This window comes from Heloderma suspectum, chromosome 7 (assembly GCF_057233095.1).
Source record: "Heloderma suspectum isolate Gila_16-S chromosome 7, 16-S_ref, whole genome shotgun sequence".
In the NCBI taxonomy this organism is placed as follows: domain Eukaryota; kingdom Metazoa; phylum Chordata; class Lepidosauria; order Squamata; family Helodermatidae; genus Heloderma; species Heloderma suspectum.
In genome coordinates this window covers 44,681,182-44,703,495 of record NC_139464.1, presented here as the reverse complement: position 1 = coordinate 44,703,495, position 22,314 = coordinate 44,681,182, and the positions used below count along the sequence as shown (strand labels likewise).

The window sequence follows — 22,314 nt, the reverse complement described above, 5'->3', positions numbered from 1 at the left end:
CCTAAGCAATCCCCCCGCACACACACACACATACACACAGCACCAGCACCCCTAGTCCAGGAGGTATGCATATTGCTTTTCTGAAATTACACGTTTGCATGATTTAAAATGTGGATGTGATTTCTAAGAGTGCACACATATTTCATATATGCAACATACACAGTAGGTTTCTTGGTGAAATTTGCAAAGAAAAAGCACAATTTGGATTAATATTTCATATTCAGTAAATCCAGATCATGCTCCAAAAATCCTGATGGTCATACTGAAATCCAGCATGCTTTCACAAACTTGCCATATGTTCACCTGGAACCAGGAAATCTTCATGATTGTCACATGTCAGCAAGCATTATGTGGTCTCACAGTATCTGTATTTTCATAATATTTTTGCCCTTGTGCACCAAATGTGATTTCATGAGAATAAGTCAATGTTTATGCACCTTTAAAATTACAAAATCCATGATGCAGTGTGACCATGAGTTAAAAGCACATATGTGACAATATCCAGGTCCTAGTTTACATCAAGCAGTTGAGAAATCTGTGGATTATAAGAGCACAAATTGAACCATATTCATTTCTATTAGGCATTAACCAATGGATAGTTGGCAATGCAATCCATCGTATGGCCGTCTTAAATAACTAATAGAAAGCATTGCTTGGTGTATTCCAAGAATTTCTCTTTCTTCTTCATCTTCTTCTTCTTCATTACTCCTCAGTTGTACCCCAGGAGTCTAAGGATTTTTTCAGCTCTCCTCAGCTTTTCAGGATTTACCTCCATACCCCTTTGGCAATCCCCTTGTTTGGCCCCAAATCTTATCCTCTGGCCACTCTAAGCCATCTTATCCATGGCTGAATATTACTGCTGCTGCCGTACCACCCTTTAAGGAGAAAATGTTGCTGCCACCTCTGCAGCCCTTGAGAGAAGGAAACAAAAGGGAGCATATGTCTCCTTCGGGAAATTGTCACTTAGGTTCTAGAGGCAAACAGACAACAGGAACACTCTGCCTCTTAATCTGAGTTTTTCTGCATTTCTTTTGTTTTCCATTAGCTATTTTCTCAGCCAAATCTATCATAACTACATTTTTCCATCATTTCTGTCTTGGGTGCCCAACACGTAAGTTTTATTTACTCTTGTAGTCTTTTCCAAGTTGGTAGAGTGGCCATGTGTCCTCTTTTACAGTCCTCTTTCTGAAGAAACTGCCACAGGGTGGTCCTCTGTTGTGAAGGTGACTGCTGTTTCAACGGCTGTCCAGTTCAAGTTCAGTTTCAAGAGAAAGAACCACAGAAGGAAGAGCTGGGCCTTGAAGCTGCCCATCAGTAGCACCTGGATAACAGACTGAGCGAGGCACACAGCCAGGTCTCCTGATCACAGTCTATGGTGAGAGGTACTATATTCCTATTTACATTATAATATTTATTTCTAAATTTGCATCTATACATATAAATTAGCATATGCTCATTTTATGCAAATTGGTATACTTTTTTGTCCTCTTTTTTGGTGATCTGTTTCCTCTTTTTGTGCGATTCATAGGTGGCCACCCTAGCTGATGGAGAGTAGTAATGTGTAAAATGTGTTGGGATTGTTTTGTTGCTTGTCATGGGAATAAATACTTTGGCAGCTTTTGTGAGTTTCTACTACATCCCCCCCTCCCCCGCTCCACCTAATGGTTAGCCCCAGACCTGTACACTATTTTTCATGGAAAGAGAAAAAAACAGTGGAGGCTGGTGGGTCCATTGTCAGTGAGGTGGTGAATCCGTTCCAGGTTTCAGTCAGAACCAGTCAGAACTCTAAAGGAGCTATCCAACACCTTGAATAGCTCCTTTAGAGTTCTGACTAAAACCCAGAGTGGACTGACTCCTCCACGGACAACAGAGACACCAGCCTCCATTGGGAAAACCCTCCAGCTTTTATATGTATCTAACTCTCCCTCTCTCTCTCTCTCTCTCTGTCTGTCTTTCTCCATCTCTTGAATTTTAACAAATAATTATAAACTTTATACTAATAACATAAGCTAACATAACAAAAGCTACATTTCACATTGGCTTGCTCCTGTTACTATAAATGTATCTAATCTTCAGTATGGCAGTGCAGGTAATTGCCCAGTACTGTTCTAATAAACATCACAACCATTTTCATCATGTGCAGGAATCATTTCACAAGGAAGAATGAGTAGCAAGCAGATGAAATCAGGGGGTGGAGGTAGGCTTTCTTGATAGATGAGAGAAATGGAAACTATGTGACTGAAAATAAATCCTGCTTTACTATTCCAGGTCTAGACAATCTGGTGCCTTCCAGATGTTTTGGACTACAAATCCCACAATCCCTGACCATTGGCCATGACAGCTGGGGCTGAAGGAAATTGTAGTCCAAATTATTTGGTGGGCACCAAGTTGCCTAACCCTGCTCTAATTTGTGTGCTGTGATGGTATGTATGTCAACCCTTCTGTGAGTGCTATCAGCCAAACTCTGACAAACAACACTCAGTTGATTAGCCTGTTGCTGATGCCCAATTTCTCACTATTTCTATTCTAGCCACTGCTGCCATGGGGGAAAAAAAAAAAAGATCCTTGTGAAGGATTCTGGGTTGTTGTTGTTGTTTGCAGGGAGAGGTTCTACAAAAATTTATAAAAGTGCTGATGAAAGTCCTAAGGTTCTGCTACATTGCTTCCAAAATAATGTTATAAACCAACTTTCAAAATGTTGTGACATGGGGGGGGACACATTCCCAGGGGAGCAGGTTTATCAAATCGTCACTCGGTCACGAAGCTCATTGGGTGACTTTGGGCCAATCACTGTCTCTCATCCTAACCTACCTCACAAAGTTGTTGTGATGATAAAATGGGGAGGAGATAAAACGGGGAGGGGATAAAGTGGTGGTGGTGGTGGTGGTGGTGGCAAACTATGAACTCTTTGGAGGAAGGGCAGGAAAGAAATGTCTAAAAGAATAAAAAAGAAATTTAACCTACTGAACAAATTGAGGAGACAAGGTTTCTTATTCAATGTGGGGTGCAAATCTGCATTTTACCCTTAAGGAGGCAAAGGTACCCTCTCTTTCTGTGTGACCCCGCACAGGAATAATTATTAATAATTACTCATTCATTACCAACTGCTGTGTGATGCAAAGTTGTGCAAACACTGCTGACATTATTTGATCGGAGTTAATAAGCACCGTGGAATACCAACAGTGCTGCAACTACAGTGCCGTATAACCCTGGATGTGCAAAGAAGAGAGGCAGTGTTTTAAAGCATCAAGGAGAACAGCTCCTATTTCTGTTACATTCTTTTCCCTTCCATAGTAACCATTTGAACATCAACAAAAACAATCTATTTTTCTGGCCTGTACCAGACACGCCGAGAAAACCATAAAGCGGTTTGTGTATAGACAAGGATTGCTTTATAGAGCGAGTGCCTTTATGTTCAGTTCACACTGAGTCCCAGCAGGTCCTGATGGTTCAATTCCCAGTGCAGCCTGACTCATGTGTATATATCATATACACAGAGCAGTAGAGGTGGAAGTGAGGACAAAAGAGGAAGCAGGATGTGCACAGGGGAAAAAGGTCATTATCTCAATCCACCACCACCACTACCCCCCATGTAGGATAGTTCTGGAGTATTTTAAGATTATTTGAAACTGAGAGGTCTTGCAGGAGACAGTAGATGTCATGCCCATCATTCCTTACTTATTCCTCTTCAAAATGGCAAAGGCCATTTCAGTGGCATAGTTTTAGGGTTGCAATTGCTTCCCTACATCAATGCCACTCCTATGTTGAGGGGAAAAATTGCACCCCCACATGGGGAAAATCACTCATGCATAGTACAAATATTTACTTAGAAAAACATGTATATTAATTTATATATCTCACCTTTCCTCCAAGGAACTCAAAACAGCATACACACTTCTCCACATCACAGTTATCCTCACAACAACCCTGTGAGGCCGGTTAGGCTGAGGGATAGCAAGAGGCCCAAGGTCACATCCTAGTGAGCTTTGTGGCTGAGTGAGGAACAGGGCTCACTACTACTTAGGGATGTACGAAAGTTACTTACCTTTCGCAGATTATGTTGATGGTGGGGGGGAGGCGTTCCGTCCCTCCCAACGGAATCCTGGCTGGGGGGGAGGCGCTCTATTCCTCCCCCCGGAATCCTCGAATGGCCAGCTGTGCTCCGCGGCAGCTCCACAGAGCAGCCGGCCAGGCCTGGCCCGGCCAGGCCAGAGCCATCCGCAGCCGGATTTCCAGCCGCGGAGGGCTCTGGGTAAAAAAAAAACCAAAACATGTACGCAAATGGCGGCGGCTACGGCCGCCGCCATTTGCGTTCCTTCTTTTTGGCCGTCTTAATCTACGTAAATAGTTACGTAGACTATGACGGCGAAAATCAAGGGGAACGCAAATAGCATAGCGGGCACTATTTGCGTCCCTTTTTGATTCCCTGTTTAGCCTACTTAAATCTGGCTGCCACCCGGAAGATCCGCCCCAGGTGAGTCTCGTGTCGTCCCGGGGGGGATCCGCGGGGTGGCAGGGTGGCAGCAGGCCATTCCGCCATGAAGTTCAGGGGGCCGAATACACTGGCATTCAGCCTCACTGAGATCCGTGGCGGAATTCTCTGACATCCCTACTACTACTACACTGCATTTCAGCCCACAAGGCGTCTACCTGGAGTGCAGCGCTACACAAGCTGAACACAGCCACCATGACCAGGTGACGGCCTGTGTGCCTGTTCAGTGTGCTGATCAGGTGCTCCCTGCTGGTCGGCAGTTTCAAGGCCCCTGCTGGCTCTCCCTGCTCCTTATGGTTCATGGTCTTTAAACTGGACCCGGACTGGACAGCCCTTCAAATGGAGGACGCCTTCAAAGAGCACTGTCCTCTGTGCAGTGAGACACATAGTCACCCTACAGTGCCTCTCTGGGACAGCAAAAACAGGAGGTCTGTCAAGAACATGGCAGGCAGTCACAGACTGTTTCATGTATCGGCATGTTTCCAGCTAGCTCTCAATGCGATCCATGCAGCGATACAGCAGCTTTCTCCAACCTGGTGCCCTCCAGACATGTTGGACTACAGCTCCCAGCAGCTCCCAGGATTTGTAGTCAAACACATCTGGATGGCATCAGGTTGGGAAGGCTGGCCCATAGTCAGGGGAGGCTGGTGGCTCCAATGTCAGTGGGGCAGTGAATCTGCTCCAGGTTTCAGTCAGAACCAGACAGAACTATAAAGCAGCTATCCAAGGTGAGGAAGCACCTTGTATAGCTCCTTTAGAGTTCTGACTGGTTCTGACTGAAACCCGGAGCGGATTAACCACCCCACTAACATCGGAGCCACCAGCCTCCACCACACATAGCTAGGATGTACAATACATTATGCTGGGCTCTTCAGAGGAATGACAGGATACAAATGTGATAAATAAACAGTCTCCTTGAATGCCATTTTTCTTGATAGAAAGGCAAAGTACCAATCAAGTAAATAAATACAATAAAATTGCCCCACTTTCTTGTACCTGAAAGAATTATAGCTGACATTCTTGATTCTGTTATCCCAACACATTGTTAAGGACTCAAAATTAGTCCTGGAAAATGATGATTCCCCGTGAAGTCCTTGGGAAGTGTTTCCCAATCCAGCAGGATGAGGACATAACGTACCTAACTCTGATTGACTCATGTATTCATCTGTGTTCTTATGCTTCAATGGGACAGGACAGGATACATCTAATTCTGACGGGATTAGATATACCAGCTAACATTCCAGGTCACTTCATACACATGATAAAGACACACGCTCCATTTTGATTTTACAGATGTGATAAGTAATTCTGCTGCAAGCTTTCTGAGAAGCATGCAGACTTTAATAGTTGTGCAAGTTTCTCTTAAGTTTGCAGCAGATGTTCTCACTGACTTAAAACATCTTCTTGTTACATACACCTGTTTTAAATACATTTTAAGCATTTTGTGATGCTATTTCTGAAGGACTGAGTTTCCCTCTTCCCCCTTGCATCAGATTAGTTGAGAAGAACTCAGTACCCCAAATCATTTCCCAAAAGCATTCCACAACTGGCCATTCTAATTAAAGGAATTGCCTGGAGATCTACCAGTTTCTTTCTGAGGGTCTTTCACATGGAATATAGGAAACTGTCTTATACCTAGTCAGACACCTGGTCCATCTAGTTCAATATTGTCTACACCAGAGGTGGGCCACACAGGGCTCATGGGGCGCATGCGGCTACCCAGCCTTTTGCATGGCCCTCACTGCCCCACTACTGTCACTGGAAATTGGCAGCACACTGGCGGTGGTGAAGAAAACAGTGGTTTGCCACTTAAACTCAGTGGTGCTGTGGTGGCAGCAAAAAGGGGGCTATTTTGCTTAAAAACGAGGTGTTCCCTACATACCTGGGAGTGTGATTTTGCTTGAAAACGAGGCATATTCTCTCCCCACACCTTGTTTTAAAGGAAGAATGGCTTTCTTTGCCACTGCCAATCCAAGGAAGGCCGTAACTGTGGCAGTGGCACTGATAGGAAGGGGTGTGATCCCCAGTTGGTTCAGGGGGGAATTGGCTCCCAGACCTACCAAAGTTGTCCACCCCTGTTCTACACCAACTGATGGCATCTCTCCAGGGTTTCATGCAGGGTTCTTTCCCAACTCTTCCTAGAGATGCCAAGGATTGAACCTGGGACCTTTTACATGCAAAGCATGTCCTCCTCCACTCCTTGACAGCCCTTTCTCTCTACATGGAATAACACTGATTTACTCGTGGAGAGCTGTGTTGAGTGATATCCCTGTCCCCTTTTGTAATGGGAGAGAGTGGGAGAGGGTTAGCGTTGCTGCTGGGAGGGTGTGTGTGGGTATTTATTTATTATTTTATTTATTGAATTTATTTCCCACTTTTCCACTGCAAGATAAAACAAAAAGCTAGAATCAAGACCAAAGCAAATCAGTTAAAAAAAAAATAATCCGTAAAATTAAACAGCATCCACTAGTTAAAATCTATTTCAGCAAGCTGACAAGCCAGCTCAAAGGCCAAAAGCCTGTTCTGAATAAGAGTGTCTTTGCATGCTGCTGGCAGAAAGACGTTAAAGATGGAGCCAGCCTGACCTCTCTTGACAGAGAATTCCAGAATCTGGAAGCATCCATGGAGAAGGTGCTCTCTCACGCCCCCAGAATGTGCCTCCAACGATGGTAGGACAGAGGGAAGGGCCCCTTCTGAGGATTGTAAAATCTGAGCAGGCTCATATGGGAGAATGCAGTCTTTCAAATAGCCCTGGTTCCAAGTTATTTAGGGCATATAGGTCATAACCAACACTTTGAACTTGCCCAGAAATGGAGTGGATGGAAGGGGGAAGTGCTGGGTAGAGACTGGCCATTTTTTAAAAAACACACACACAATAACTTGCTTTTCTGTGTGTGTCTCTGTTCATTTGTTTCTATGTAATTTTACCTTGTGGGGCTCAGCACAGCATTTTAATTTACTAAGCTCATTTTGAATACTGATCCCGATCCTATCTTATAAAATGTTGAGGGCCCAACTGACCTGTGAAACCCTACATGGTTCTTCTTAGCACACACACACACCCCATAAATTATCACTCTGAATTCAGTTTTTCATTCAATTGTGGCCTCAGCTTACTATGCAAGTCCCTCGTAGCCCGACATTTTCCATCATCATGATTCTAACTATGTCATGTCAAATGCTTTACTGGAGATGAGCTATATAATGTGAACAGTTTTCTCGCCGCCTGCTAATGCACTTACTTGATCAAAAGAGGAAACAAGGTTCCGCTGACATTTAAAAACACACACAAAATCATGTTGGATTATTAGCAATTACCCATTATGATCTTGGTCCTTACAAATTGACTCTTGTATGATTTATTCCTAGACATCGTCAAGTAATCAAGTCAGGCTGACTGGTTTGTACTTTCCTAGATCTTTCTCTATGATCTCAGTCTTCCTCTGCCACTTAAAGATGGGAACTATGTTTGCTTTGACTTTGTTAGCATCTTGATCTCTTGGAAAAATTATGTGGAGATTTCCTTTCTTTTCACAAGAATGCACTTTACTAGGCTTGCCTATAAGATTCTGGTTTTAATTGTAATTTATTTACTGCCTTTTTGTCCCAATCTTCCTCCAAGGAACTGAGGGTGGTATACATGGTTTCCCCCAATTTTATCCTCCCAGCATTTAAGGTAAGGCAAGCTGAGAGATAATGACTGGTCAAGGACATCTGCACAATGGGTGAACTGGGATGTGAACTCAGGTCTCCTTGGTTTAAGTCCAAAACTCTAGCTACTACAACATCACATTGATGATCATGGGTTCCCCACAAAGAATTGTGAGACTTGTAATCTTATCAAGAAGCTAGCCTAAGAATGTATTTTCTCAGTATCCTATCAAAGCTACAGTTTCTTGAAAAACAAGAAAGTTATCTGCTCTGCATTCCATTCCTCCTGTGGATGGAGGGAGAATTATATTGATTTCCTTTAAAAAAAGCCACTTTCTTATTGACCAGTGGAATCCCTTTTCTCTTAATTAGTGCATATGTGTACTATTATTCACAACTTATTTTTCATCTTTACGTTTCCATGTTTATTCTTACAAACTTGGCTATTTCTCCTAGTAGACGTCTCATGAAATGGGACTAACCATAGGGTAGTATCCAATATTAGTCCTATGTAGAGTAGGCCCATTGAAATGAATGGGATTTAAGTTAGTCATGACTAAGTTACATCTCGTTCATTCCAATGAGTTTACTCTACATAGGACTAGCATTGGATACTACCCATTGGAAGACTATTTATCTTATTTATCTTATCTTAATTATTTATTACATTTATATCTCACTTGTGGTCCTCTCGCAAGGAACCTGAGGCAGCTCATATAGTCTTCTCCATGTTATCCTCGCAACAACCTTGTGAAGTAGGTTAGGCTGAGACTCAGTAACTGGCCCAAAGTCAACCAGTGAGCTTCATGGCCGAGTGGGGACTAAAACTCAAATCTCTCAAGTCCCAGTCCAACACTCTAACTACTATACCCACTGGCTCTATTTGTCCATCTAGCTCAGTAGTGTTCACTTTGGCTCTCCAGGAGCTCAGACAAAGCATCTTTCCCATCACCTGCATCCTGTTGCTTTTAACTTGAGGTGACAGGGACTGAATGTGGGACCTTCTGCATGCAAAGCATGTCTGCTATCATTGAACTATGGTCCCTCTCCAAGGAGCAAAATGGCTGGGAAAGGAGCTGGGAGCCCATGGAAGAGACTGGTGAGCAGAACACTCTATCCAGGGAAAATGTTCATTAATTATGGGAGGGGCTGTGGCTCAGTTGCAGAGCACTTCCCTTGCATGCAGAAGGTCCCAACTTCAATCCCCGGCTTCTCCAGGCAGGGCGGGAAAAACTCCTGCCTGAAACCCTGGAGAGCCACTGCCAGTCAGTGTCGACAATACGGGGATAGAGGGACCCAGGGTCTGACTCAGTATAAGGCAGCTTCCTATGTTCCTAATGATCTACTGAGCAAGACCTCCTAAACCCATGCACCTTCTATAACAGAGAATTAAACCAAAACAATCAATATAACTTCTCCAAGTGCCACCAGCGGAGTCCAAGGAAAGAGGGCAATGGTTTGAAATTCTCAGTTCTTTGCTCAAGGCACTAATTTGCAGCTGCAAAACCATTTTCCATACGCATGCCAAATGCTTGTAAATTAGACTTCCAGGGAGAATGTTTACATCTGACATTTAATTCAACCGACTAGGCATAGGGCTTTGCCATAGGCTCCTCCATGGGGTTCTGATGTTATCCAAACTAATGGAAAGAATATAAATCATATTATTCTGCTCTTATAAAGCTATTTTATTTTTAAAGTGGAAGTTCTGAAAACAGCTTTATACAGAGAACAAGATTTCAAAGCATAACATGGGACATTAGTACCACTTTATGGAGTGGGGAATGCACAGGACCCTTCCAAGTTTTTAAAAAACTCTACACCTAACATTATAGTCCCAAGGCGAACAGTGAAAAATAGTCACACATTTCCAGCATGACCAATAAACATCCTTCACAGATGTCTGTGTAACATATTTATTAAAAACACAATAGCATAAGGGGGGGGGGGAATGAAAGAGAGTTCACCAAAAGGGCAACATTATGTTGCAATCCCAAGTTTGGTTCCAGGAATGGTCCCTATGATTGTGTGATGCTTATAAAAGATGCCATCTATGCTCTTCATTGCTTACCACCTATAGGAACATAGGAAGCTGCCTTAAGACTATTGGTCCATCTAAGCTCAGCACGGCCTACACTGTCTAGCAATGACTCTCCAGGTTTTCAGGCACATGTTTTTCCCAGTCCTACACGGAGATGCTAAGGACGGAACCTAGGACCTTCTGCATGCAAAACATGTGCTCTAGCATTGATCTATGGCCCCATTCAGATGTGCTGTAGGCTTTCCTACTCTCCCTCCCACATGGATGGGCTGTCGATGGGTCTGGAACTTAGCAACAGCAAATAGCTAAGCCCACAGCAAGTATTGTAATGGTGTGACAAAGACATGGGAGGGTAGTGGTAGCAGCAGCAGCAATAAAGGTAGCCTCCTAGCAGACTACTCTTTAGGCACAATCAACTTCCTTGTCACTTCTGCCTGTTCCTGTTGCATCCCACTGTGCCCCATCTCTTCTTAAAGGCATGCTCATCAATAGGGCCAACAGAAAGCCCCCTGTACTGAAATTACCAAGAAATATAGGACACATCATTCCATGGAGGATAAGTCTATCAATGGCTAATAGCCATGATGGTTATATATTATCTCCAGTATCGGAGGCAGTACGCCTCTCAATACCAGTTGCCAGAGAACATGAACAGGAAGGAGTTATTGGGCTCATGACCTGAATATGGTCTTCCTATAAGTATCTGGTTGATTACTGTGTGAACAGATTGCTGGACTACATAAGCCTTTGGTCTGATCCAGCATGGTGCTTCTTATATTATTAATGTTCTGGGCAAATTACAAGCAGTTACAAAGTAAAATCCCATGGAACGGTTAAAATGTATATATTACAATACAAATATTTTACAAGAATTAAATGCAATATAATGCAAAATGATAAACAGCTCAGGAATCAATAACCTAGAACTAGGTCTCTAAAGACTGAAGGCAAAAGGAGAAGGGGACGGCAGAAGATGAGATGGCTAGATAGCATCACCAATGCAATGCATATGGACTTGAGCACGCTCCGGGAGAGAGTGCAGAACAGGAAGGCCTGGCGTGCTATGGTCCATGGGGTCACGAAGAGTCGGACACGACTGAACGACTGAGACAAAGGTCTCTAAAATGCTGCCTTTGCTCCACTAGATGGATTTCCAAAGGCTCCAGTTTCATAAAACACAACAGCTTTAAAGCATCCTTAGTAAACAAACAAACAAACAAAACACAGCTTTACTATTGTCTCCCAAATTCTCCCTGCTGCTCATAGGACTATTCTGGGAAACCAAAAACTCTCTGAAATGATGACCAATATGAAAGATATTTTCAGTCCCTTTCCTAATTATCCCTTGCATGGAATTTGCATGTGTGCACGTATGTGCTTTACCACCACTGAGTAATGGGATGACGCTTTCATTGAGCCATTCACCACAACCTCTAGTTTTCATTCCTGGTTAGTCATTGCCTGACCCTTCAATGCATATTAGAAGCTATGATTTTAGATTTCTTGCCCAAAGTATATCACTTTATTTTGACATTGAAATTAATTTGCCATTTTGTTGCCTGTTTTGAGCCATCCTTTTGGAGCTCTTAACCATCTGCTTGGAGTTTCATCATCCTGAGTAACTTGGTGTCATTTATGAACCTGACCTCTTTATTCTTCACTTCTGATGAGTGATCAAGTACAAAAAAATGAAATAGCACAAGTCCCAATACAGATTCTTAATGAGACCTCACTTCTCACTTCCCATCATTATGAGAATTGTCTTATTCCTATTCTCTGCTTCCTGTTCTTTAACCAGTTACTGACCCTTAAGAGGGTGAGAGATTTTGTCCAAGGTATATAATGGGAAAACTATATAATGTCTGCCAGACCACCCTATCTGTGTATTTGGTGACAAACTCCAAAATGTTGGTGAAGAAGCACTTCTCTTTGGAGAGGGCCCTCCTGATTCTTCCTAGATGCTAGATGAGTAGGTGAATTCCCCACCCCACCCTGTGCAAACTTGCCCTACAAAAAACAGCATGAGAAAGGCATGCAAAGTGTGTGTGTTTGCAGGAAGGGGTTGCAAGAAAGAAGGAAGGCAGATAGACTTACTAGGCACCCGGTTAATGGCTTTGAGGGGTCTCAGGACTCGCACAGTGCGGATTGCAGACAAGTTAATATTTTGGAGGTCCAGAGAATATTCCACCATCCTGCAAAAGGAGACATGGGAGAGATACAGAAAAATGAGAGAGATGCTTGAAACTAGCAGGGGAAATGAGGGACACAGGAACTGAAGCAGTTGAACAGAGGCAGAATGCCACAAAATCCCTTCAGTGTGTCATTTCTTCCTCATCGGTCTGCCTTGAGACTTTGCTGGTAGGGAAGCATTAGAAAGAAAGAATCGCTCCATGCATGTTAATAATGTGAGAGGCTGCACCCCCAATCCCCTGCTGAAGCTGGAGAGACCAAGCAAACGACTGACATTCAGCACTACGCATCTCAGGCTGCATCTCTATGAAGGGATATTGGTGACAGCATCAGGCTGCTGATCAGAGCGTGGATCCCCTCTGGGGGCCCTTACAACCAAGCATGAGCATCCCGTGTGCTTTACCAAAACAGGCGCCCAAATCCCGAGGTGAAAGAAAAATATTTCTCACCCCCCTAATCCATGCCCTTTGGAATAGAGATGAGCTGAAAGAGAAGCTGTCAGGAACTAGCCAGGAGACTCTGCTGAACCTCCTTACTCTCCTGGCATTTACCTGTTTTGTTTTATCACAAGGGATAAGGGGCTTTGCTGGAACCAAATAGCAGGTGGTTATAGAAGAGCGCACTCCTCGCCCTTGGGAGAAAAAGAAATGCAGAGCAAGAGGGCCAACGGGTCTATACAATATTGCAAGTGAGCTTTTGAACTATGTAGTCTTGCCAGAGAAAGGTGAGCCTGCTACTGAGCCAAGTGGCATCAAATCTGCTCCCTGGCTCAGATGGCACCACTTGCGTTGTGTGTGCATTGCAATACATATTCCGTTCCTTTCCTCAGATGCAAGACAGCAAACATTGCAGGGAGCTGGTAGTCTAGAGGTAGGCAGCTAGTGGCCTGGGGACAAAATCTGGCCCTGAAGGGGTTCTCATCTAGCCAATCCCTAGGGACTCTCTTTTGCCCATATGCTGCAACTGCCTTTGAAAAGTGTCTGGAAACTTCAATTGGTCAAAAATGCAGGAGTTTTGTTTACTGTGAGACACTCAGGCTACATAACTCCAGCATTATTTCTGCTTCACTGGTTGGTCTTAACTCTGAAGACCCTAAGTCAACCTTCCACTACCTGGTGCCCTCCAGTTGTTTTGGACAACAACTCCCATAATCCCTGACCATTTGCCATGCAGGCTGGAGCTGATGGAAGTTGAACTCTAAAACAGATGGAGGGCATTAGGTTTGGGAAGGCTGCCCTAAATGGTCTGGGACCTGGACATCTCAAAAACGGCTTCATACAAATCTCTCTGTGATCCCCATCCAAGAGCCCTGCTGACTGTCCCACTACCATCCAAAGCATGATGGATAGGAATACTTCCTTGTTTTGACTATGGTGATGAGAGGCCTGCCTCTGCACTTTACTGCACTTGTTTTGATGAACAGCCAAAGCTTTACATTTAAATGGGGTTGCCTCACATGCCTCATTAGCAAGCTAGGGGACCATGGCCTAGGCTGGCACTTAACTAATATTGCACATATAGCTTTTAAAGATGCTTTGGCCACTTCAGCTGGTGCAGAACGCAGCTGCCTGAGTATTAGTGGGGACTAGGCCATTGGTTCATGTGACACGTATATCATGCCAGCTGCTCTGGCTGCCAGTGCATTTCTGGGCCCAACTTAAAGTGCTGGTTTCAGCCCTGAAAACCTTAAAATGGTACCAGTTTGTCCGCAGTTTTGTTCACTCGTACCAGTTTGTCCGCAGCCACAACCCTGAGAGCAGTCAAGTTGGCAGGTACAAGGGGGAGGGCCTTTTCTGCTGTGTCCCCATGTTTCTGGAATGCATTACCAACTGAAGTCCATTAAGCCCCATCACTACAGGCCCACACAGAAGCCCTATGGACTCATTCATTTTCTATGGATTTTTCTTGAGTTGTGTTTTTATAGAACTGTTAATGGTTTTCACTGCAAGGGTTTTTTTTTGTTTTAGTATTTTGGGGGTGGGATGTCTGTTTTATTATTCACATTGGCTTTTGTTATTCTGAATCTAGCCATAAAGGCCTCCCTTGAGGTCCAGACCTTTTGGTGCAAGTTGTCTGCTTGGAGCTATCGATCGTCCTGCAATTCCAGCCTGAAGCTGACTGACTGATCAACTGAGCCACCCTTGGGTATCTGTCATGCCCCATGGGCCAGCACGCCAGGTCCGGACAGGTCAGAAACTCAACTGTTTCCTTCTATTTGTGTTTGTCTTGACTCTTGCACAGGACTAAGTAGCTAGCAAACTCTGTTAGGGGAGAACTCTGATAGAGCATCTGCTGCTGTTCACTTGGGATGTCTGAAATAGCCCTTTGCCTGTGCCTTAGCTTTCACAGAGGTGGATCAGTGGGCACAGCCAATATTGCTGGCCCTTCAGCCCTTGCTCAAATGAAAGGGTGCCCCCTGTTCAAAATGAGTTGCTGGTCAGGGCTGTACATAGCCTGGATGACTGCAGTAGGAACTCGCATGAAGTTGGAGCCTGTGGTGAAAAGGTGTTAAGGGCAACATCCTCGCCCATTCCCTTCGCCTTCTGTGATGGCACTCTCCTGCTCACTTACCACATAGCTACACAACATGCAGTGACTTAGTTCTACCCCTGAATGGACTACAACTCCCATCAACCCCAGCCAACACGTCTGATTATCAGGAATTATGGGCATTGTAGCCCAAAACATCTGGAGGGCACTGGGTCACATACCCCTGAAGTAGAGGCTGCAGGAGTCTGATGGGCTCGTGCTCTTCTTCTCAATCAGGGACTGACAGCAGGGCAGGCTCAGAAAGCATGGTGTTTGAGCCTCCTGTACATTATTGATGTAAATGTCTGATCTTTGTTTATGGAGAAGACAAAATAGGAGAGCGGCTTTTGTAATGCAAATGTGCATTCTGACTGATGTAGTGTTGTGCTTGTTGTTTTTACAGTCACATCAAAAACTGAATGAGGAGGGTGTCCCCTGAAACTCTTGAAGTAAACATGCCCATGCAGCCCAATCCGATGGTACTTGGAAATAAGTCAGTGGGCTCAAGCCAGTGTGCACATAGGATTGCAGCCTGACAGTGACTTTGGATGTTATGAGGGAACCCCAAGAGAGGGCGAGTGAATGACTTCTGGATCTCCCTCATGGATATTTGACTCCAGGGCTGGGCTCCCTCTTTGGAAGTCAATAACAAAATCTCTGCTGGCTCTGATGAGGTCAAGGTCTCACTCCAGGTCCAATTGTTTGTCTATTGCAGGTTTGCCCTGTGGCACCCCAATTAAGGGAAATGCAGACAAATTGAAAGCCTGGGCTTTTACAAAACTGTGCAGCCTACGCAGCAGGCCTTTTCCCCTCATAACCTTTCTAACAGAGCAGCTCCAAGGAAGGCCAGGGCGTGCACTGCAGCGGAGGATGGGCTCTGGCCATGACAATGAGCGAGCATCGCTTTCTCACCCTTGGCAGTCTGAGAACTGTTAAAGGGAACCAATTGGTTTCTTCTCTTTTTTAAAAAGTTCATTAAGAGGTGAACATGAGTGACCCTTTTTACACTTCAGAACACTGTCAATCCAAAATGGGCACATTTTGTTGTACATTCTTTGGAATCAATGTCACTTAATGCCAAGCAAATGTATTTTAAGACTGGAGTAAAAACAAAACTCATTTTTCTGAAATGGGGTGAGGTGCAGGGGAAGTGAAATGCAATTAAAGTTAATAATTAAGTATTTTTAAAACATTAATGAAGCACCAGAGTATCTTGATCATCCCAGTCATTTTACACTCCTTGGCCTGAATCCTGGAAGGTGGGCACAAGGAGCAGGTTTGCTTCTTACTGGGCAGTTAGATAGAATATGTCTTCAACTTTTTCTTCATATCTCTGTAAGCAAGCCAACTACAAAACATATGTTCAGAGGCAGTACACTGCTGAAAGCCAGGTACTAAGGTCAGTGCCGGTTCCAGGTTTTTGAGGGCCCTGGGCAAGACACCCGCAATGGGCCCCCTTCCTTGGTGAGTCTTCCTTCTCACCACTACTGTCACCAGCTGTTATTTCCCCTCATCCTCCTTCCCATCATTGCTACCACTTCTTTGCTTCACAGGTAGAGAACTAGTGAGCAATGAGACAGTGGCATCACCTGTGTTGTCTGGCCCAGAGTGAGAGGCAGGTGAACATGCAGGTTGCAGTGGTGAAGAGGAGGATTGGCTCTTGGTGGCCCTTGTCAGTGGGCCCCTGCTGGAGTGTGGGTCCTTGGCAGGTGCCCGACCATGCCTGTCCTTGATGCCAACCCTGGATGAGAGGCAAAAGCAAGGACGGCCACTGCCTTCCATGCCCCGCTTATGAGCTGCTCAGATGCATCTGGTAGCTACTGTGGGAAGCAGGATGGCCCTGTGTTCTGATCCAGCAGGGCTCTTTGTATGTTCAAAAGTCCATCTTTATGGCAGGCATGTTGGCTACTGCTGGCCTCTCTTTAGAGAAGCAAGAAAAGAGCCAACATTGTCACAGAAAAAGCAAAACCCGAATTTAAGCCCTGCTCCTGAACACTAAAGGCAAAAGGGATTAGAGCTGATAGAATTAATTGGTATAATTAATCAATTAATTCATGAATCATATTAAAATTCAGAGCAGTCTCCTGTGGAAAAATATTCTGGGCTGATGGTACTGTCATAAACAATTTATGTCCCTCCCTTGAATCAGGCAATGTATTCAAGACTATCTTCCCAAACAATAAATGGTTTGTCTGTGAGAGTTAGACAACAGAACCTTTTCCCTTTGTTAAATTACATCAAAATGCCACATACACGGACCACTTAATGAACTGCCTCCTTTTAAAGATGATATTTGTTTTGCTCTTCCGTAGTGCACACCAGAGTCTGCTTACACAAAGTTGCTTTCTTCTCTTACCCTTGGCATACTATAAGAATTAATCCAAATGTTCCATTTGACTGATAGTCAGGGCATGCTCTTGCATTGTGTGCTTGGGACATTACTAACTAGTCCTGCTTTGTGGGGGTCCTCAAGGAGGTTTGCCCCTGCCCACAGCAACTGCTCTGTTTCTTTTTGCCCAAGGGGAGGTGAATTAGCATCCACAAAATATACCTCTCAACTACCTTCAAAGAAGAGCACACCTGGGCCATCTCCCAGGATGCGTAACCATCTACGTTAGGGGTAGGAAACCTGGTGCCCTTCAGATGATTTGGATTACAGCTCCCATAAGCTCCAGCCAGCATGGCCAATGATCAGGGATTATGGAGGGCACCGGCTAATCTACTCTTGATCTAGGAACAGCTCTGGTGATAGCCATCATATGACTGAGAACCAAGTGAGGAGCAGGCTGTAGTTAAGTGGTAGAGCTCATGCTTTGCATGCTGAACATTGGAGATTCAATCCCTAGCATCTCCAGGTAGGGCTGGGAAAAACACCTGACTGAGACCCTGGACTGCCAGTCAGTGTAGTTAGTGACCTAGATGGACTAATAATCTGTCTGACTTGGCATACATCAGCTTCTTACATTCATACATTGAAAGGGTTTTCTCCCAGTTTGTCTCTCACTCACTCAGGTTAAGTGATGGCTAAAATGATCATGTGAATAACGTAAGCAGTGAACTCACTTTAAGCATCTGCATTTCAAATGAGGGCTGCTGTGCTCTCTTGAGTGCTTGTCATGAATGCATGAGTCTGCTCAACTCGATGGATCCATTACCTTGCATCTTGGGAAGACTCAGGCCTGGGTCACACATGCATGTATGTCATTTCATTCCTCTACTGTTGGTGACAGGCTGCTGAAAATGTGACTGACACTGAAAAGCATTGGGCTTAACATGATAGGAGGACATATAACACCCCAGAAAGACAAACAGTCACATCTGGGATGGCCCAATCCAGTGGAGGCTCATGGCTCCGATGTTATGGGGCAGTGAGTCCACTCTGGGTTTCAGTCAAAACACTAAAGGAGCCATCCAAGGTGCTGAATGTTGAGGCCAAAATAGGTTCAGCACCTTGGATGGCTCCTTTAGAGTTCTGACTGGTTCTGACTGAAACCCAGAGCAGATTCACTGCCCCACTGACATTGGAGCCACCAGCCTCCATTGGCCCAATCACACATGGAAATCATCAGTTGAGGTTGCAGGTTGATCAAGCAGTGAACATGTATCTGTGAACCATCCCTGTGTGTCTGGGTATGCCTGCATGGTGTCTCCAGCCTCACTCCTCTCTAGTACCATCATGGGGGCAAAGAGCAGAATCATAGAATCATAGGGTTGGAAGGGGCCTACAAGACCATCGAGTCCAACCCCCTGCTCAGTGCAGGAAGCCTGATTCCCAGGCAAATTTTCCTTACTGTTGCTAGGTGTCCTCTTGAGGAGTCAAAGAACCCAACAGTCTCCTGAATACCCAAAGCAAAGCTAGGCACTGAACAAACAGTACTTCCTTTTTCTTAGTCTTTGGAGGACAACATGAAAGGAGATTTATTTACGCATGGTCCTATCTAAAATCAAAAGCATTGGGTGTGGGGTGGGGGAGTATATTTCAGCCTTCAGGCCTATTTATAGGCCTGAGGCCATTTTGAGGCAAGATCCAAGCAAAGAGATCCACCTGAAAAGAATCAAGGGAGCTTGTCTCACCATTGATGTATAGACAAGGGGGAAAAAAGCAACAGAATGGAGTTCACAATTAGGCTGACCATGTGTCCGACTTTACAGAGTCCAGTATCAGAGGCAGTATGCCAGGTGCTAGGGAACATGGGCTGGAGGATGCTGTTGCACTTGTGTCCTGCTTGTGGGTTCCCAGTCAACAGCTGGTTGGTCACTGTGTGAACAGAATGCTGGACTAGATGGAACCTTGGTCTGATCCAGCAGGGCTCTTATGTTCCTATGACAGTCCTCTATAGGGATGGACAAAACTTCCCGTGCCCACTCAGCACACTGCTTGCTGAAACCCTACTTACCCAACCCAGTGAGCAGTGTGGGGTGAGCTTCTGGGCCTTCCGGGGGGGGGGGGCTCTCTCTTTTTATTTTATGAGCCTCCATTTTTCTGCAAGATGGGGTTCTGTATTTTCATAGATCTACTGTTTGCACAGTAGATCTACACTACAGTGGTCGTAAAGGTTCATTTCAGCCATAGAAATGAACCTTTATGTACAAAAAATCAGAGTCCCATCTTGTTTAAAAATGGCTGCTCACATGGACGCTGAGCAGCAGTGGTGAGTCCCGTCCTCACATGCAGCGTGGAGGTTCACCAAGCTGAACCAAGCTGGGTTCAGGGGCACAGGCTGGGGGATTTGGCAGGTTCCCGGACTGAGCCAGGCATCTACACCATCCCTAGTCCTCTGTTTGAAGGTGTCCTCTACTTGAAGCACTGTCCAAAGCCTATTTAAAGACATAGAACCATAAAAAGGGAAGCAGTGTAGGGGCCTTGAAGTTGCCCACCCACTGTGAGCACCTGGGGGGTGTCTCCTTGACAACAGAAGAAGTGAATGGTGGCTTACCCAGATTTTTCAAGGAACTGGCTTTAGTCCGTGCAGGGTTCCACGAATGAGTGTACCACACCATTCTAAGTCGCTTCACAGGAACATACCTCCGGGTGGGGTGGGGGTTGGAGTGAACATAATCAGACTGGCAGGGGCCACTCAAGCAATAAGAGAGGCTCCTCCTTCTCATCCAAGCTATAACCCACTGTCTCCTTCCCCTGAAGCTCCCATAATGCCATGGAGTAAAGCTTCACATTAATTACTTCCTTACAGCAACAAAGCAAGCAGTAAAGAAATGCACCATCAATATTTAGGGAACAAGCCTCATTGACCACAATGGGAGTTACTTCTGCTTCCCCAGCCTATGCCCCATTCTGCTTATTTTTTAAAATTTCTTTCCCTTTAAAACCACATTAGCAAGCCCTACCCCTATCTCACTTCCACGCATTTGCCAGCAATTCCTATACCCCCTATCTCACTATTGTGTGATAGTGAGATAGTGAGATAGTGAGATAGCGAGTTAAGGGGTAGCTGGCAAATGTGAGATAGGACGTGTAGGTACTGTTGAGCAAAGCGCTATTTCACTTTAATTCTTTACTTTTTAAAAACAAAGTTAGAGGCTGCTCAGAGGACACCTACACTTTGCAGGGATGGCCTCCAGAGTTTAGTGATAGGCAAGGTGAAGTAAATGCCATGACGTAGCTCAGAACTCTGATGGACAGCCTGGAAATGGTGGAAACACTATTGTGTGATAGTGAGATAGTGAGATAGCGAGTTAAGGGGTTGCTGGCAAATGTGAGATAGGACGTGTAGGTACTGTTGAGCAAAGCGCTATTTCACTTTAATTCTTTACTTTTTAAAAACAAAGTTAGAGGCTGCTCAGAGGACACCTACACTTTGCAGGGATGGCCTCCAGAGTTTAGTGATAGGCAAGGTGAAGTAAATGCCATGACGTAGCTCAGAACTCTGATGGCCAGCCTGGAAATGGCGGAAACATCGAGGAAACACAGGCGGGGAAAGCATTGGGAAACACCTCTTGACTGGGTCACTGAGGTCATGGCCAGGTGAAAGACACACCCCTGGGCAGGGAAATCATGCCAGAGTAAATGTGGAGGGTGGTACACACCACAACAGAAGCGCAGACAAGCTGAATTAAGGAAAACAAGTGGACTAGAAATAGTCTCAGAAGGACCAGTTTTACAGCGCAAAGCTCCAAGGTGGTTGAAAATGGCCACGATGTCATGTGCCCCGAATGACCTCGGAACGCAGCAACCCCACAGTAAATCGCTCATGGAGACACCCCCCTGGACAGCGGAATGAATAGTCAGGTGCACTGGTCACCTGGTCAGTCTTCCCCACTATGGTCAGATGCATTGTAGTTGCATTTAAATTATGGTAATTATTTCTAAATGTGTATCTACACATATAAATTAGAATATGCATTCGTTATGCAAATCTGTATCTTCTTGTGTTCCCTTGTTTTGGCAATGCCTAAGTGGCCTCCTTATTCACAGTGCCTTAGAGGAATACAGTGGACAGTCAATGACCATCGGTAGTCAGCAAAAGAAGTGTGATTGAAACACCTTGGTGTTTCAAACAAAGGCTAAGGATAACAACTTCAAGGTAACAACTTCTGCATCTCGATTTTCATAATCAGGGCCCAGAATCATGATCTCTCCTGATGTACCGCTACTGAAGTGTGAAAACAATAGAGTCTTGTGGCACATTAAATATGAAAGAGGTATCCACCACCTGCAGCAATGGGTCACCTAGTGGAGGTAGAAACCTGGGGGCAAACACCTGCAACCCCCGATGCCAATTCTATCCCTATATTTGGTTGGGTCCATGATCTGCCTTCCACGAGAGGAAGGGCTCTGCTCACAGAAGCTTTTTCTACCCAATTTTGGGGGGGTCCACCTGCTCACACACCACAGCTTACCCCATTCTGCAAGGTCACCTGACTCTCTGTGTAGCATTTTCAGAGGGCTGGAGGAGCTGCCATGCAAAGGAGGGGGCAGAGAAGTCCAGTTCTGCCAGCCTAGTTGCTCACACTTAAAACTGATTCCAGTCTATTGACTTGGGAAACACTACCATGGGACAAAGGCAATGCTAGCCATACCCTCAATAGTTCATTCACCTACTGTATATATCTTCTAATCTAGCACAATATATGCATTCATCTGCCAACAATGCCCTTTTGCTGTTTACAAAGGCCAAATAATAAGGTTTTATGTTAGAGGACACATGGACACAAATCAGATATTAAAAATGGTAACGCCCAGAAACCTCTGTGTGTGTGTGTGTGTGTGTGTGTGTGTGTATCTCAGTCTCCCAGGACATTCTGCAGAAGAACTTAAAAGTTGTCATACTGCAACTAAAAAATTTCAGAGAGAGTTTCCAACATGAAGCTGCTAAATTGGAATTCCTTAGCAAATTTGACACTGTGGAATTCAGTCTCAACACATCCAGGAAATGGCTACCTCATTACAAAA

At 44.8% G+C, this 22,314-nt stretch overlaps 1 protein-coding gene across 2 annotated transcripts in view; it reads right to left on the bottom strand.

The window, feature by feature from the left end:
* The window catches only part of CACNA1I (calcium voltage-gated channel subunit alpha1 I), a 384,553-nt gene that overhangs the window by 159,165 nt on the left and 203,074 nt on the right, over positions 1–22,314 (bottom strand). For both annotated transcript variants that reach the window (XM_084811754.1, XM_084811755.1), the window contains one exon: positions 12,279–12,376. In XM_084811754.1, the coding sequence (XP_084667880.1) occupies positions 12,279–12,376 (98 nt within the window). The remainder of the gene's footprint in view (positions 1–12,278; positions 12,377–22,314) is intronic.